We start from the raw sequence: 13,733 nt of genomic DNA, 5'->3' as shown, positions 1-13,733 counted from the left end.
GTTTAATGTCGATTCTGATCCTGCAACAAGTGAGAAGTAAGAACTATGGAGATGATCTAGTGGTTATAGTGGTACAGAGGAAGATAGGAAGCCTGATATTGATGGAGGGAAACTAGTGCCAATAATAGGTTCATGTGACTTCTGTAACCACGGCCTACTTAGGCGAATTGGTATAAATCATAAAATAATGCTCCTTATACGATAACAAAAAACAAAGAAAAGAAGAGAAATTTGGAAACATTACTCCTACGTGTTTATTATGTCTATTGCTTTGATCCATTTTTACATGATATTAGAGTAGAATAACTAATCTTGATTCAAAATCTAGTTGCAGACAAGCTTCAGGGAAGAATTCGATTTTACTCACTCGACGTAGTACCAATCATTGGATTACATACAAAATTGCTTCCCCGAGCTAATTGGGTGAGGTTTCCAAGAATCTGCTTCGAGGTCCAAACCTGACCCGGGTTCATCCCTACCTTCTCACTCGCACAAACGCACCGTACCTGGAAGTCCGAAGAAACTACAAAAGCCTTTTTTGGCTTTTGATCGGTTTTGGTTCTTCGTAATTTCTCGGAGGAAGAACGGGGCAGAAGAGGGTAAACTGGGAACGGGGCCGTTCGGGAAAGTAGAATGTTTGCTAGAGGGTAAGAGGGTTTCTTCTACTTTGGGTTCTTCGTTCAATTCAGTTGCAGGTTTATTAATCGGGTTGTTTGGAATTCATTTATTAATTTTCGTAGATATGGTAGTACTCAAAATCCATGTTCGTGTTATTGTTATGATTGGAGTTTCGCAGCAATTGAAACTTGTATACTCTTAGCCAATATGTATGCAAAAGCTCTGGTTTCTGGGTCTTTTTTTTTCTCTAACCATTAATCGAAAGGCTTCTTTGTAGGAAGGGCAAGATTCCGTATATTACTCATCGGAGGCCTCTAGTTAAGTCCGTTTGGGGCTTTGACTGTCTATATCAGCCACGTCGTTGACTACTTTCGAATTGCTTTCTACGAAATTATTGTTTTCATTTTTGCAGCTGCAAATTGTACTCTGGATTTAAAACCCGAACTTGATTCAGTTTCACGGGTACTATATGTTTCTGTTCTAGGAGAGAATTTTGCAGTTTTTTTTATTGGACTTATATTATATAATGGAGAACCTCGATTTTCAGTTTCCTCTCAGTCCACAAAAGATGATAATCATTAAGGCTTGGGGATTCCCTTTGTTTTGAGCCCTCATAATCCACTTGTGCATTGATCGTTATTCTGTCAAAACATGAATTTTACAAAACAATATATGGAGGACCATGCTTAAATTCCAGAATGGGGTCCTTCGTGCTCGTCTGTTTCTCTTTTTGTTCTCTTGTTATTCAAAAATCTCAAAATATTACAGATAAACCAGGTTCTTTTCCTTTTCTGGGTAATCTTCAAGTTTTATTAACGGGTGGGTTGCTTTTATGGGTTTCTGGGGAACTGAAGGAAGTACATGGACAGAGGCGATGGGCGTGAATTGGGTTCTAAACGACAGCGATTAGTTGACTCCAGCCAGTCATTTTATGGGGGTACTCCAGGTGCTAATCTCTTGTACAATGCTTCTTCATATTCATCTTCATATATGGCTGAGCCCCCTCCCTTCCCAGTTGTTCGTTTACGTGGACTCCCTTTTGACTGCACTGAAAGTGATGTAGCTGACTTCTTCCATGGCCTTGACATAGTAGATGTTCTTTTCATCCACAAACATGGCAGATTCAGTGGAACGGCATTTTGTGTTCTCGGCTTCCCTCTTCAAGTGGATTATGCCCTTCAGAGAAATAGACAAAACATGGGTCGGAGATACATTGAGGTCTTCCGGAGCAAAAGACAAGAATATTATCAAGCAGTGGCTAATGAGTTGGCAGAATTGAGGGGTGGTTCTCCCAAGAGGAGTGTTTCACGGGCACGGTCTTATGATGAAGGGAAGGAAGAAGCTGAACATACAGGGGTCTTGCGATTGAGAGGGCTTCCCTTTTCAGCAGGAAAGGATGATATTTTAGAATTTTTCAAGGATTTTGATATTTCAGAGGACTGTACTCATATTGTGCTAAATTCTGAAGGAAGGCCTTCTGGGGAAGCGTTTGTGGAGTTTGCAAATGCAGAACAATCAAGGGCTGCAATGGTGAAGGATAGAATGACACTTGGGAGTCGCTATATTGAGCTTTTCCCTTCATCACTGGATGAGAAAAAGCAACTTTGTAGTCTTGAGAATGTATGGTCCTAGTCTTTCCCTTGTTGAACTTTAATTGTTTTCTACTTATTTGGTTAGTTGCTGAAATTAGGCATGAACTTGACATATAATAATTCAAGTTTTTCACTTGTTTATTTTTCTCTATTTTCTTTTTAGTAAAAATAATTAGGGTAAAAGTGAAATACAAAGGTAAGTACTTGTATCCGCATTTGATTTTGTCATAGTTTTTCGTCTTTCTGTGTGTAAAGCTTATTTCATTCTTTATCTTCTGATTCTGTCTTCATAAAAAGTAGGGAGAGATGTAACTTGCATACAATACATTGATACAGACGATGCTTGACTAGTTGGTGTTTTTAACAGGGGAAGAACATTTCTATACAATTTCTCTTTTATTTTTCCCTTCAAAAGCTCCTGGAAACAACGAAAGAGGCATATCTTTCAACCTCTCTTGCATTTATAGACATAAGAAATAATTTGAGAAGTTATATAAGGTAATTTCTCTGCCAAGTGAAACTACACATCTTGAACTTCCGTGAAACTGATCTACTCATGCTTCTTATCTTGGATTTGCTTACGCATGAGATGTGGATGAAGTAGGGAGGAGCTTGGTTAGCTCTAATTGGGGAATATAGCTGAATGTGGGTAACAGGAAAAGAAGCATATATTGGCTCAAACATATTGGAAGTGTTTTCGTGTATGTGATGAACCCTTAATTGTTAAACCCATAGAGAATGAACTTAAAAAAAAGGATTTGCTTTGAAATAAAAAATTTCACCTGCTTTTTTTTTTTCTACAGAAAAGGTAAAACCCGCTGTTATCTCTTTTCATTTTTTTTTTTTTTTTTTTCTGACTGGAACACAGATTCCTGCTCACTGTTATCTCACCACTGTTTGATATCATGCCTATGGTTTACCTGTCAAGCATGCATCAGTTGCTTTTTTTACGCACTTACCTTACAAGATATAATCTGTTTGGCCCTTTACCCCTATTCCTTTTGTATGTATAATTCTGTTATAGTCACAGCTTGGTCCCTGCAGATCCGAACTGCAAATATTTTGATGAACATAAAACGGGTAGAGAAAATTTCTGGGGGTTGTAGCAAATCAATGCGGAGCCTTAAGACTTCAAAATCATATCTGTGTTCAAGAGAGCAAGCTCTTATTTACTGCAGTAACATTGGAACTAGCAAACGGAAAATGCTGTAGAGGGTTCTTCTCCATGATTAGGTGAAGTGAGATCCTGAAACTGAGACAGGTAATTGAAGTTTAGGCCTTAGAGCAAATCCTATGGAGGGTGAGACTTTAACATACAAAAGTTTTAGAAAATTGTGAAACTTAGGCCTAACTCTGCCAATCCCTTTCTCCACTCTTATGTTCTTCTGCTTCTCTTCCTGCTCTATATTTTCACCCTTAGCCCCTTTGTACTCTCCTTCCTGTATATTGATCGAGGATAGATTCTCTTTTGGTTCTTAATCTTTAAACACAGCTGCTTTTATCTGATATCATTGTCTATAAAGATAAGGCCAGAAAAGCTGGGTAACAAGCTTTATTATTTCAATCATATTAAGTGGGAGTACGATAACATGTCGTCTTCTTTGGCCACATTTGTTAGTGGACTACTGTCTAAAAGCCCTTTGGCCCCTCCCAATCCCTCGTACACAGCCAAATTCCACACCGTTGTCACATGAAACTGTAGACTTTCTGCCTTCCTCTTTTCACACGTCCCACTACACTTGCATCCTCCATTAATTTACTCGCGTGCTTTTGGAACAGAGCTTTCTGATCTTGGTTTGCACTCTATTTTAGTGGCGGAAAACCAGTCTCGTGTCCTTTTCTGGGCTCTCAATGCTTTTTTCCTTTCTCACCAAAATAAACACAACCGGAACCTTGAGATGTTCAATAGTCAAAAGTGGTTGGCTGCGTAGGCCATGTCTGTCTGAGTAGGTAAAAAAATAAAGGCTCCTGCGAGTTCGGAAGTCGAAAGCTTAACCATCTGTGTAGTCTGTCTGTAGTCATCGATCCAGGATATTCAACGTTGAGCGGATGGAAAGAAAGATAAATTATAATTTGCCAGTCCTGCAGCGAGCAACGCTGTGTACCTCATTGGCTGCTAGAGTAGACTGTTTACCCAAGTACCTAATCACCGCCGGCCTGATGATTATATGGCGAAAAATTAAGAAATTACGGCCGATAGTTCACTCAGTTCTGGTTTTGAACACTTCAAGTCATCTGCAAATTGAAGGCTTGACCCCCAGAAAATATAGAAGCATATTTAGTATTCGTTTCGTTTTCACTGGTTTAACAAGGACTCACCATCGTCAATGGCTGAGTGGAATGTTTTGTTACGTCAACAGAGAACTGATGTGATGGCTATGTGAACAGTACTTTGACTTCAGTTGGGAACAGATTTTTTCCTTTGTTGTCAAGGATTTTGATTGGAAATCATGTTCGGTGAGTAGGGAAACTGATATAGATGCCAACTTGGAATCAGAGAGAGAGGAGAGAGAGAGAGAGAGAGCCAGAGAGAGAACCCGGCAACGCTGTAAGTGCAAGACTGCTGGTCGATTTGTACTTCAAATTTCCTTTGGAGTTTGAAGTCCGGAGCTACAGATGAGAGTGAGTGCGAGGCCAATAGGAAATATACCCTTTATACATTGAAGGAGCGGCCGGGTTTCCTGCGTTCTGCCGCCTCCCGACGGCAGTAAGTCGGCATCGCGGTTTCCGATTCTCGTCTTCAAGCTTGTCAGAACGTCTAACCACTCTTTCTCCTCTCGTTCTCTTGTCCAAATCTCTGTCCAAAGGCCTGAACTACTTCGTCATCTTCTCACTTTCCATGCGAGCTTCAAGGGGTCCAGTATTCATCTTCCTTTGTATTATTTGTGCCCTTGAAAAAGGAAATGTTGCGCCTCGTCTTGAATAATTAAGGTATATCTCCTGCATGTGTGTTATTTTCTCCTGTATCAGGCGTTTCGTTGGGTTCATTTTAGTAAGTTTCGCGTCTCTTGACTTCTCCTCAGCTCGTGCTTTTTTGGTTGAATTTCTTCCTGAATGTGGGTGTTTACTTACATTGTAGCTGCCTTCTTCTTTAGAAAACTCGCTATCTTCGATTGCTTCTGCTTTTTGAAGCTTTTTCCTCGATTTCTCTGTGAAGTAGACCTTTTCAAAGTCCTCTCTTTTACTGGCATTTTTCAAAGATCTGACATTTCTGTTGTTTCGGCTCTTCCCTCGTGCCGGCTTTGGGAAAAAAATGGAGGCGATTTAATGCAATCTAGGGTTTCGTTGATTCAGTAGGAATTTCTGTAGTGCTTGCAGTTTAATCTTCCCGTTTTCTATGATCGTAATGGATTAAGCTAGGAATCTCTCTAACAGAAAATCTCCAGTTTGCTAGACCGGCCGAACTTTTACCTAAAGTTGATCGACTCGATCCATATTGTACTAATTTTCAGTTTGAAATCTTGCTTTCCACATTGGATGCAACTACTGCCAACTTCACCGGAATTCCTAATTTGAAGAGGGTTATATGTGCACCATGTTTGCATTCCACTTAAATTCAGTGCTATTGGTACAATATTTTAATTTTTTATCTAACTCATCAACTCAAATTGGTCCATGCTAGTTTTTTTACTAGTCACCCATGTATAACATTTTCTAAAGAGGGATACGGTCACGTTCTCGCTGCCATAAACAAACTTCATCATCTTTTATTCTTTTCCTTCTCCAGAAGATTAATGCAACAGTTCTTGAATTTGCTTTAAAACCCATGTTCCAAGTTTTGGTTGTTTCTAGATTAAAAAGATCCTTAGTGATTCAGGAGCATATATAATTCAAGTAGTTCTCCGGGGGTCTGACTTGCTCATTCGATCCAAGAGTTTGGAGCAGGTTGGGTATTTCCTTCTCATTCCCTCATCCTCCGTGTCATATTATAGCTTGAGATGTTTAGATGCAGGGTTCTTCTCCATTTACTTTTCTATCTCTGTTTTCTGCTAGCTCTATTATGTTCTGTTGTTAATGCTCAAGTACTCCTTGGGTCCAAAATGTATGTCCTGGAAAACAACTATTGGGTGTCACCAAATAGCTATTTTGCATTTGGCTTCTTCAACCGTTTGGACCAGACTAATGGGTACAATCTGGGTATTCGGTTCAATTCAGATTCAATCCCATTTCATGAGCAAACAGTGGTTTGGATTGCAGGAGGTGATGTTTCGGTAAGCTCCGATTCATATATCCATCTTACTACAGCTGGAGATCTTGTTCTCTTCGACTCTTCAAAGGGTGTTGCTGTGTGGAGCAGCAATACCAGTCATCTCTCTGTTGCTTCAGCATGCCTGTTGGATAATGGCAATCTTGTCCTTCTGGACAGAAATCAATACATTGTATGGGACAGCTTTCGGACCCCATCAGACACCCTTCTCCCTGGGCAAAGATTGTTGGTTCCACAGACTCTCCGAGCTGCCAGCAGAAACCACATCTCAAGCTACTATTCTCTATCAATCAATACTACTGGCTATTTGAAGCTCAGTTGGGAGACTTCTGTTACATTCTGGGAAAGTGGTCCCTCCTCTCAAACAATCATAGGAGCTGTCTTCACAGAAAATGGAGCTCTGCAGGTTCTAGACGAAAAATCGAGGCCCATTTTGTCAAGTTTTGCATTAGATCACAACGATTCTTCTGTTATGTTTCGGTTTCTGAGGTTAAATGTGGATGGAAATCTTCGCATGTACTCGTGGAGCGAAGATTCTAGGTCATGGAGGTCTGTATGGCAAGCTGTAAAAAATCAGTGCAATGTTTTTGCTACATGTGGGCTGCATGGTATTTGTGTCTTCAACGAGTCAGCAGCAACAATTTGTAAGTGCCCATTTCATCCCAGAAATGTTCCAAACTCAGAATGTTTGGCACCTTACAGACAGGAATGCAGTTCTGGTTTCACCATGTTTGCACTCGGGCACACATTCCTGTATGGACTGTATCCTCCAAATGATTTTGTCAACAGTTCAAGTTTAGAAGACTGTAGGAAATCTTGCCTCCATGATCCCCTTTGTTACTCAGTGACTGTAATGAGTGATGGAACAGGTGAGTGTCGGTTCAAACAGACCCATTTCATCACTGGTTATGAGCACCCCTCTATTACTTCAATCTCATATGTGAAGGTCTGCTTAGATCCCATGGCTGCATTTCCTGCTCCTCCTCTACCTTCCTCACAACCTCCTGAAAATAGACAATCTAGGGGGTTCTGTTTACACTGCTTAATTGCAGCAGTCTCAGGCACATTATTTGCTTTTGTTTTGATTCAGATTGGTATTGGCATCTACTTGAAAAGAAAAACATTCATAGAGAAAAGAGGCATTTCAGCTTTTAAGGAGTTGAATTCAAGAGGTTTGACTGCATTATCCTACTCAGAAATCAAGGATATCACCAAGAATTTCAAGAATCCACTGGGGCCTATGATGTTTAAGGGTATCATGCCAGACGACCAGCCTGTAGTGATTAGAAACCTCGAGGACCCTCAATGTGGGGTAGATACTGACGAGAAGCACTTCAAATGTGCTGTTTCAGTCATCAGCAGCATACATCACAAAAATCTGGTGAAGTTGCAGGCCTACTGTTGTGAGTCAGAGCATAGATATTTGGTCTATGAGTATGCAAAGAATGGATCGGTTGCAAAATGGTTAGAAGATGCAAAGCTCAGCAAGAGGCTTATGTGGAGAAAGAGGATGGAGATATGCGTAGGAGTAGCGAGGGCGATGACCTACTTGCATACAGGCTGTAGAACATTTGTGAATCATGGGAATTTGAGTTTGCAAAACGTTGTATTAGATGAAGAGATGGGAACCAAATTGACAGAGTTTGGGTTAGGGAAAGTTGTACGGGGTGTTGCCTCCTCAGACGTCAGGGCTGCTGAAAAAGATGTTGCAATGTTTGGGGAGATGGTCATCTCTCTGATAAGCGGACGAGTAGGGGCAGTCGATACAAGTAGGTGGGCATATGCTGAGTGGTCTAGTGGGTGTGCCTGGAGGGTGGTGGATGCTCGAATGGATGGCGGGTGGGATACAGAAGAACTAGAGCGAGCATTGAGAGTTGCATTTTGGTGTGTGCAAGCTGATGAACGGTTTAGACCTGGTATGGGGGAGGTGGTGAAGGTATTAGAAGGCACACTAGCTGTTGACCTGCCACCATCACCATTCACTCAGCAAAGATCTTCAGAAAGACAAGATCTGCAATTGGTTTTGGATTATGAAACCGACTAAAGCTTAACTGCTGAATTGTTGGTTCCCACCGCTCTTTACTCCTCCGAGATGTATATGTCCCATGAGAAGTGTTAACAAGAGGGGGGATAGTAACGAGGACTTCAGGGTGCTCCGATGGATGTCTTTTCAAACTATGAATACTGTAAAACAGAGGGCTCTTAACTCAAGCAAATCTTATTGTTTTCAACGAAAGCTGCTATTCTACCTTCATGCCGCTACAATTTTTGAAGAACTCAAACTGCGACCATGCTAAGTGATGTTAGTCATGTAATAGGAAAAGCTGAATAGTATCTTCTTCCATTTATTTGAGACTATAGATGTTCATATTGATCCCTTTACCGAAAAAAAATTAAAAAATATGACTATAGAACTAATGTCACCAGATCCAGGTGAAAGCAAGCCACGGTTCCCAGGAACATGCTACTGCCGAAAAGCGAAGAAGCTTGAGCAAGACAGGAACTTTGCGGCATTAGTAAACATTAACTGAACAAAAATCGTGATACAGGTTGAAATCATCCTAAGATTGCCATAGGGGAACTTTTTGATTCGCAAGGGGAAACACAAGGGAATGGCAATAAGATGAAAAAAACAAATTGAATTTTTTTATTTTCTTCTAAAGTTTCTAAAACGTTAGCCCACATGTAGCATTTTAGAGAACTCAAAACGCTCAGCTTTTAGAAATTCTCATGCACCCCAAGACCCCAAATCTGCTATCCTCCCTAACGATTCTTATGAAGTCGTAAGATACACATGGATGCTATCACTCGTTAATTTCATTTCTATACACCTTAATAGCAATTTCTTTCAGACTCGCTTACAGTGTGGGCAATGCAGATAGCCGCTTCCTTTCCATTTTTCCTTTTTTTTTTGGGGGGGGGGGGGGGGGGGGTATGCATACGGCCTCATGAACATAGTGACTTTGTACAAAAACTTTACCTTCAACATGATCTTTGCAATCATTCCAAGTTCAGTTCACAAAGAAATTTCCTAGAAAAAAAGGTGAGGCCCAATCTGCAGCTTAGCACATTGATTCTAACTATGTCAGGAAATGGCAAAATAAACAACGAACCAGCTACTGCCAGAAAGGCTTTTCTGCAGTGTCTTCCTCTAAACAAGGTCTAAGCACTCATAAGTCAGTTTGTGGTGCATTCCCTATACAGTCTCCTGCCTCCTTACCAAAATCTCTCTTGATTTGGGACCTGAAAGTCTGTGATCTTACTAGAAAGACAGGATGCAAAAGCTGTAATCAACTGTAAGAGACTGTAAAATTTGCTTCTGACACTGTCAACACGAGCTGTATTTCTTCGTCTTGTTTAATTCAATGGCTCCTTCTGTCCACTAACAAATCTATGCATGTGCGAAGTGATCAAAATGCAATGAAACAAAGGATTCGGGTATTTATAAAAAAAAAAGAAGATAAATGAACATAAATATAAAAAGAAGTCTGCATGGGACTCTTCACACATAAAAAGGGCCTAATTCTGAACAATGAAAGCATCCACACATATGCAGTGCTGGGGACACCCTAAGCATCTGGAAGGTCCCCTACTTTCCACTTGACATTGAAGACCATGTGTTCAGCATATTAGACAGTGAGAGCTGCTAACTGTGCCCCATAATTTTAAATTTACAAAGCACTGAAAAGCCCCAAGATGAATCTGGGAAACATATTGAGATGTCCAGCGCCCAGTGAAGCGGGACAAACTGAAGGAGACAAAAAGCTTTTCCAATGAAGGATGTGTTCTAGAATGGCATTTAGTACTGAGCTAAGTGACCGATTCTGAACCTAATCAACGCTATATTTTTATCCATCAAAACTCAAACACAGAAAACATTATTTATTGGTTACTGAAACCCAGAAAATAATATTTACCTAATTGGTGAAAAAGCAACAGCTTCTTATATATGTTACATCCCATGCACAGCAAACTTATCCCAGATTTTTTTTGGCTCAGCAGTATTCTGTCAATCACTCCACAAAGAATTGTAAAAGTACTTAAAATGATGCCTGAAATAGGATAGTAGATAACCTGTATTGCAAGCACAATCAGTAGGACACCTTATCAATTTTAAAAGACAATGTGTATAAAACAGTTCCATTGAATATGTGGTGTACAGAAGCACTGTTTTACCATTACAAATTTCTGAAGTCCAAAAGGAGAAAAGATTAACATACAAAAGACAGAAATCTTCAGTCAATGGAAGCGCTCTCATACTGAAGGTGACCTGAACCCAATGCTCCAATCTCTTCCAAATCTTGTCACACTTTGCCCAGCCTTTGGAGTCCCTATCACAGGACTTGATCCACGGTAACTTGCTCTAAGGCTTTCATCAACAGAACATGAAGACTTTGCTATAGCATTTCTCACAAACTTCTGAGCAGCTGGTGAAAGTGTTCGAACACTTGGGCTCATACTGCCCCCTCTAGCAGGAGAGGGCAAAGGAGGCTTCTGAAACATCTTTGACCTTTCTCTTAATTTACGTGCAGCATCCCTTGACAGTGAATGGGCCTTCAAATCCCTAGGTGGCTGGTTTGGAATCTTAAAGTGGGGGCCGTCACCACTACCAATGTCAATGGGTGTGTCCTCAGGCTCTAACCTCAACGGGGTGCCTTCTATCTCCCCCCATGTAATAAAAGGGGACCCATCGACACCTGGTGCAGGTGAAGGAGTTCTAACAAAACTAAAACCATTGTCTGACTTTTTATTTGATTCTGCATAGAACGGATTTGGGGTTTTCCTTAAATCTTCCAAGTCATACTTCTTTGATCTTTCTGCTTCACGGTCTGCAAAGAGCACCACAGCAGGGGTAGACCCTGCCACAGGGGTATAAAGAATAGCAACATTCTCTTCCTCCTTTGGTCTGGAATCCAACATCTTCCCATGGAATCTCGTGCTAGAGCGGTTAATTTCCTTTGTTAGACCCTTTAATCTCTCTGCTCTTTCTTCTTCAGTTAAAGGAGCTTCATCACGACAAGTTGAATCATACATCAAAAGATTCTTGGCAGCGTACTTCCAACTGTCCAAGGTACTCACAGGCTGATCAGAAGTACCATATCCATCAGTTATACGATCTCTCTTCTGGGTTTTGGGGACCTTCACGTCTTCTTTTTCTCCATCCATCAAATACCCGTATCTCTCCTTTCTTTTCCTATTAACCTTCTCCATAATTTTCGAAAAGCTATCATTATCCTCACTTGTGTACCTCCGAAAGAACTCATCCAGTGACAAAGAAACATCAACCGAGCCGTTCGACAGGGATTCTCCCCTAGAGGATAGATCACGCGGGAGATTAGATGGGGTCTTTTCTGAATCAGAAGGAGTGGGAGCGAGTGACGAGACCAAGAAGCTGGAGGCAGGGGTCCGAATATTACCATCGGTATTGTCAGAAACCACTCTTGTACCACCCGAGCCGGCTCGTCGTTCGATGATCTTCAATTGGGCATCACGGATTTGTACAGGATCGCCGGACCGGACAGCCTCAAGCCAATCGATACGGTCCCGTAGCTTCGGAATGTCGGGAAAGTAATCTCTTTCAATGATTTTTTCAATAGCAGAAACATAATAATCTTCATCGAGGACAAGGGGGCTCTTTCTAACAGTTCGGTCAGAAGAGGAAGAAGCAACGGGGATATCGATGGAGCTTTCTGCGGAGGGTGAGAGAGAGATGTAACGGGGAGAATGGCCCGGCGACTGAAGCATTGTTTCTTGATATTAGGGTTAGCGCCTTCGTGGTGAAAAATTGGGGATTCAGAGCAGAAACATATATGTACAGAATCAAAAGCAAAATAGGCAATCGAAAGACATCACAAACGCAGTCGACAAAACCATCGGTGCTGAAGAAGGGAAGATCCTTACCTCAACTCAGCAAGTACCTAAAACGAAGGTTTTCTGCGGCAAGACGACCAGTCGTAACGCGTCAACCCTGACTCTGGAAACCAAAACCACCCTCCTCGCTTTTCTTGATTCTTAACGCGTCAACCCCGACTCTGGAAACCAACCCACCATGGCTTTTCTTGATTCTTAAATTACAGGCCTCTTGACACGTGCTTACGTGGAAAGCCGCCGTCTAGCGAGGTACGTTTCAAGTAAACTTTTAATATACATGTAAATTATTAAATAATTCATAGTACAAATTTTAAGGGTACGTTTCAAGTACACGATTCCTGTAATTTATTATAGACTTAAATTTTGGCATATTTCTAAATGTGATTATTGAGTTTTAATATTTCAAGTGTGACCTAACTCCCATTAAATCCAATATAATTTGTTCTCTACTTAAATTTGGTTAAGTAGAGACTGGTTTTGCATATCGAGGAATGAATTCCATTCAAATTTGAATACAAGGTAATGGAAGGTGTCCTAAAATTGTGAGACACATATGTATGTTAAAGGGTTGAGGGGGCATATTGTTACATACCTAGATTTCAATAAGACACTAGCCCCCAGGGCAGGGGTGTAAGGAGGGGTTGGGTCAGATTCGCCTTGACTCGGTCCTAGGGGGACCGAGGGTTGGGTCAACAACCGTCAACCATATTAGACGGTTGATGAAAAGGTGTGGAGAACAAAAGAAAGGGCAAATGAGATTTTCTCTTCTCTCGGTGATTACTATAATGACAAAAAGGAGTAAGAGCGTAAAATACTTTTTAAGGGTAACTCAAACACAAATCACCTCTTGGGTAAAAAATAAAATACTTCACTCAAATTGGATATTGGACACACTCTTATACTTTTTAGGTTGTGGGTCTAGGAGTTGCAAAGAAGTGATAAAAACACAAAAAGATAAACTAAAGAAATACTAGAGAAAACAACTTTAATCGGAAGGAGGTGACTATGTAATATTCATACTTCCAAAGTGACATTTAAAAAAAAAAAAAAACTAAGGGATACTATAATGGTAAAACTTAATAATTTGGACCAAATATAAATTTTTGGAGTGACCACAATTTTTTGGAGTTAACTATATGAAAGATATACAACTAAGTAAAAAAAATGCAAAAGTTGAAAACAACATTGAAGATATTGCATATCTGAAATGAGTACATCATTGAGTGATTAAGTCTGACCAAAACTCTCTAATAAGAAGAGAATTTTGGCTAAAAAATTGAATTTTATGAGAAAAAAGAAACTCAATTCATATCAATGCATGGAGAGAGAGGAAATAAGAAAAAAATGAAAGATTTTTGGTAAAACTGACATTTGGTACTTATGATATTGATATCTCCAAAAATATAGTTTAGAATCACAAACAGTTTATTGACTATGAAACTAGA

The 13,733-nt window shown here is 40.4% G+C and overlaps 3 protein-coding genes across 5 annotated transcripts; 2 read left to right on the top strand and 1 right to left on the bottom strand.

Moving 5' to 3' along the window:
- Positions 1-539: 539 nt before the first annotated feature.
- On the top strand, positions 540-2,554 carry LOC137936905 (uncharacterized). Of its 3 annotated transcripts, XM_068781870.1 has the most exons (3): positions 540-647; positions 1,473-1,564; positions 1,712-2,553. In XM_068781870.1, the coding sequence occupies exons 1-3, from the start codon at positions 634-636 to the stop codon at positions 2,248-2,250; spliced, it is 645 nt and encodes a 214-aa protein (XP_068637971.1). In that variant the 5' UTR covers positions 540-633; the 3' UTR covers positions 2,251-2,553. The 3 variants fall into 3 exon arrangements, with proteins under 3 accessions (XP_068637971.1, XP_068637969.1, XP_068637970.1); XM_068781868.1 differs by having other exon boundaries at positions 1,473-2,550; XM_068781869.1 differs by having other exon boundaries at positions 541-647; positions 1,488-2,554.
- A 2,241-nt stretch (positions 2,555-4,795) lies between these two features.
- On the top strand, positions 4,796-8,777 carry LOC137937741 (G-type lectin S-receptor-like serine/threonine-protein kinase SD3-1). The gene has a single exon (XM_068782894.1). The coding sequence runs from the start codon at positions 6,149-6,151 to the stop codon at positions 8,459-8,461; it is 2,313 nt and encodes a 770-aa protein (XP_068638995.1). The 5' UTR covers positions 4,796-6,148; the 3' UTR covers positions 8,462-8,777.
- Positions 8,778-10,399: 1,622 nt separating this feature from the next.
- Positions 10,400-12,431, bottom strand: LOC137936821 (uncharacterized). The gene is made up of 2 exons (XM_068781721.1): positions 12,319-12,431; positions 10,400-12,187 (listed from the first exon to the last, which is right to left on the bottom strand). Exon 2 carries the CDS (start codon positions 12,160-12,162, stop codon positions 10,672-10,674), a length of 1,491 nt encoding a protein of 496 aa, XP_068637822.1. The 5' UTR covers positions 12,163-12,187; positions 12,319-12,431; the 3' UTR covers positions 10,400-10,671.
- Between the last annotated feature and the right edge of the window lie 1,302 nt (positions 12,432-13,733).

This window comes from Aristolochia californica, unplaced genomic scaffold (genome assembly GCF_029961685.1).
Source record: "Aristolochia californica isolate CCGP_79_NKW_82.1479 unplaced genomic scaffold, dmAriCali1.0.hap1 SCAF_7, whole genome shotgun sequence".
Taxonomy (NCBI): domain Eukaryota; kingdom Viridiplantae; phylum Streptophyta; class Magnoliopsida; order Piperales; family Aristolochiaceae; genus Aristolochia; species Aristolochia californica.
This window is presented reverse-complemented; position numbering and strand designations above follow the sequence as displayed.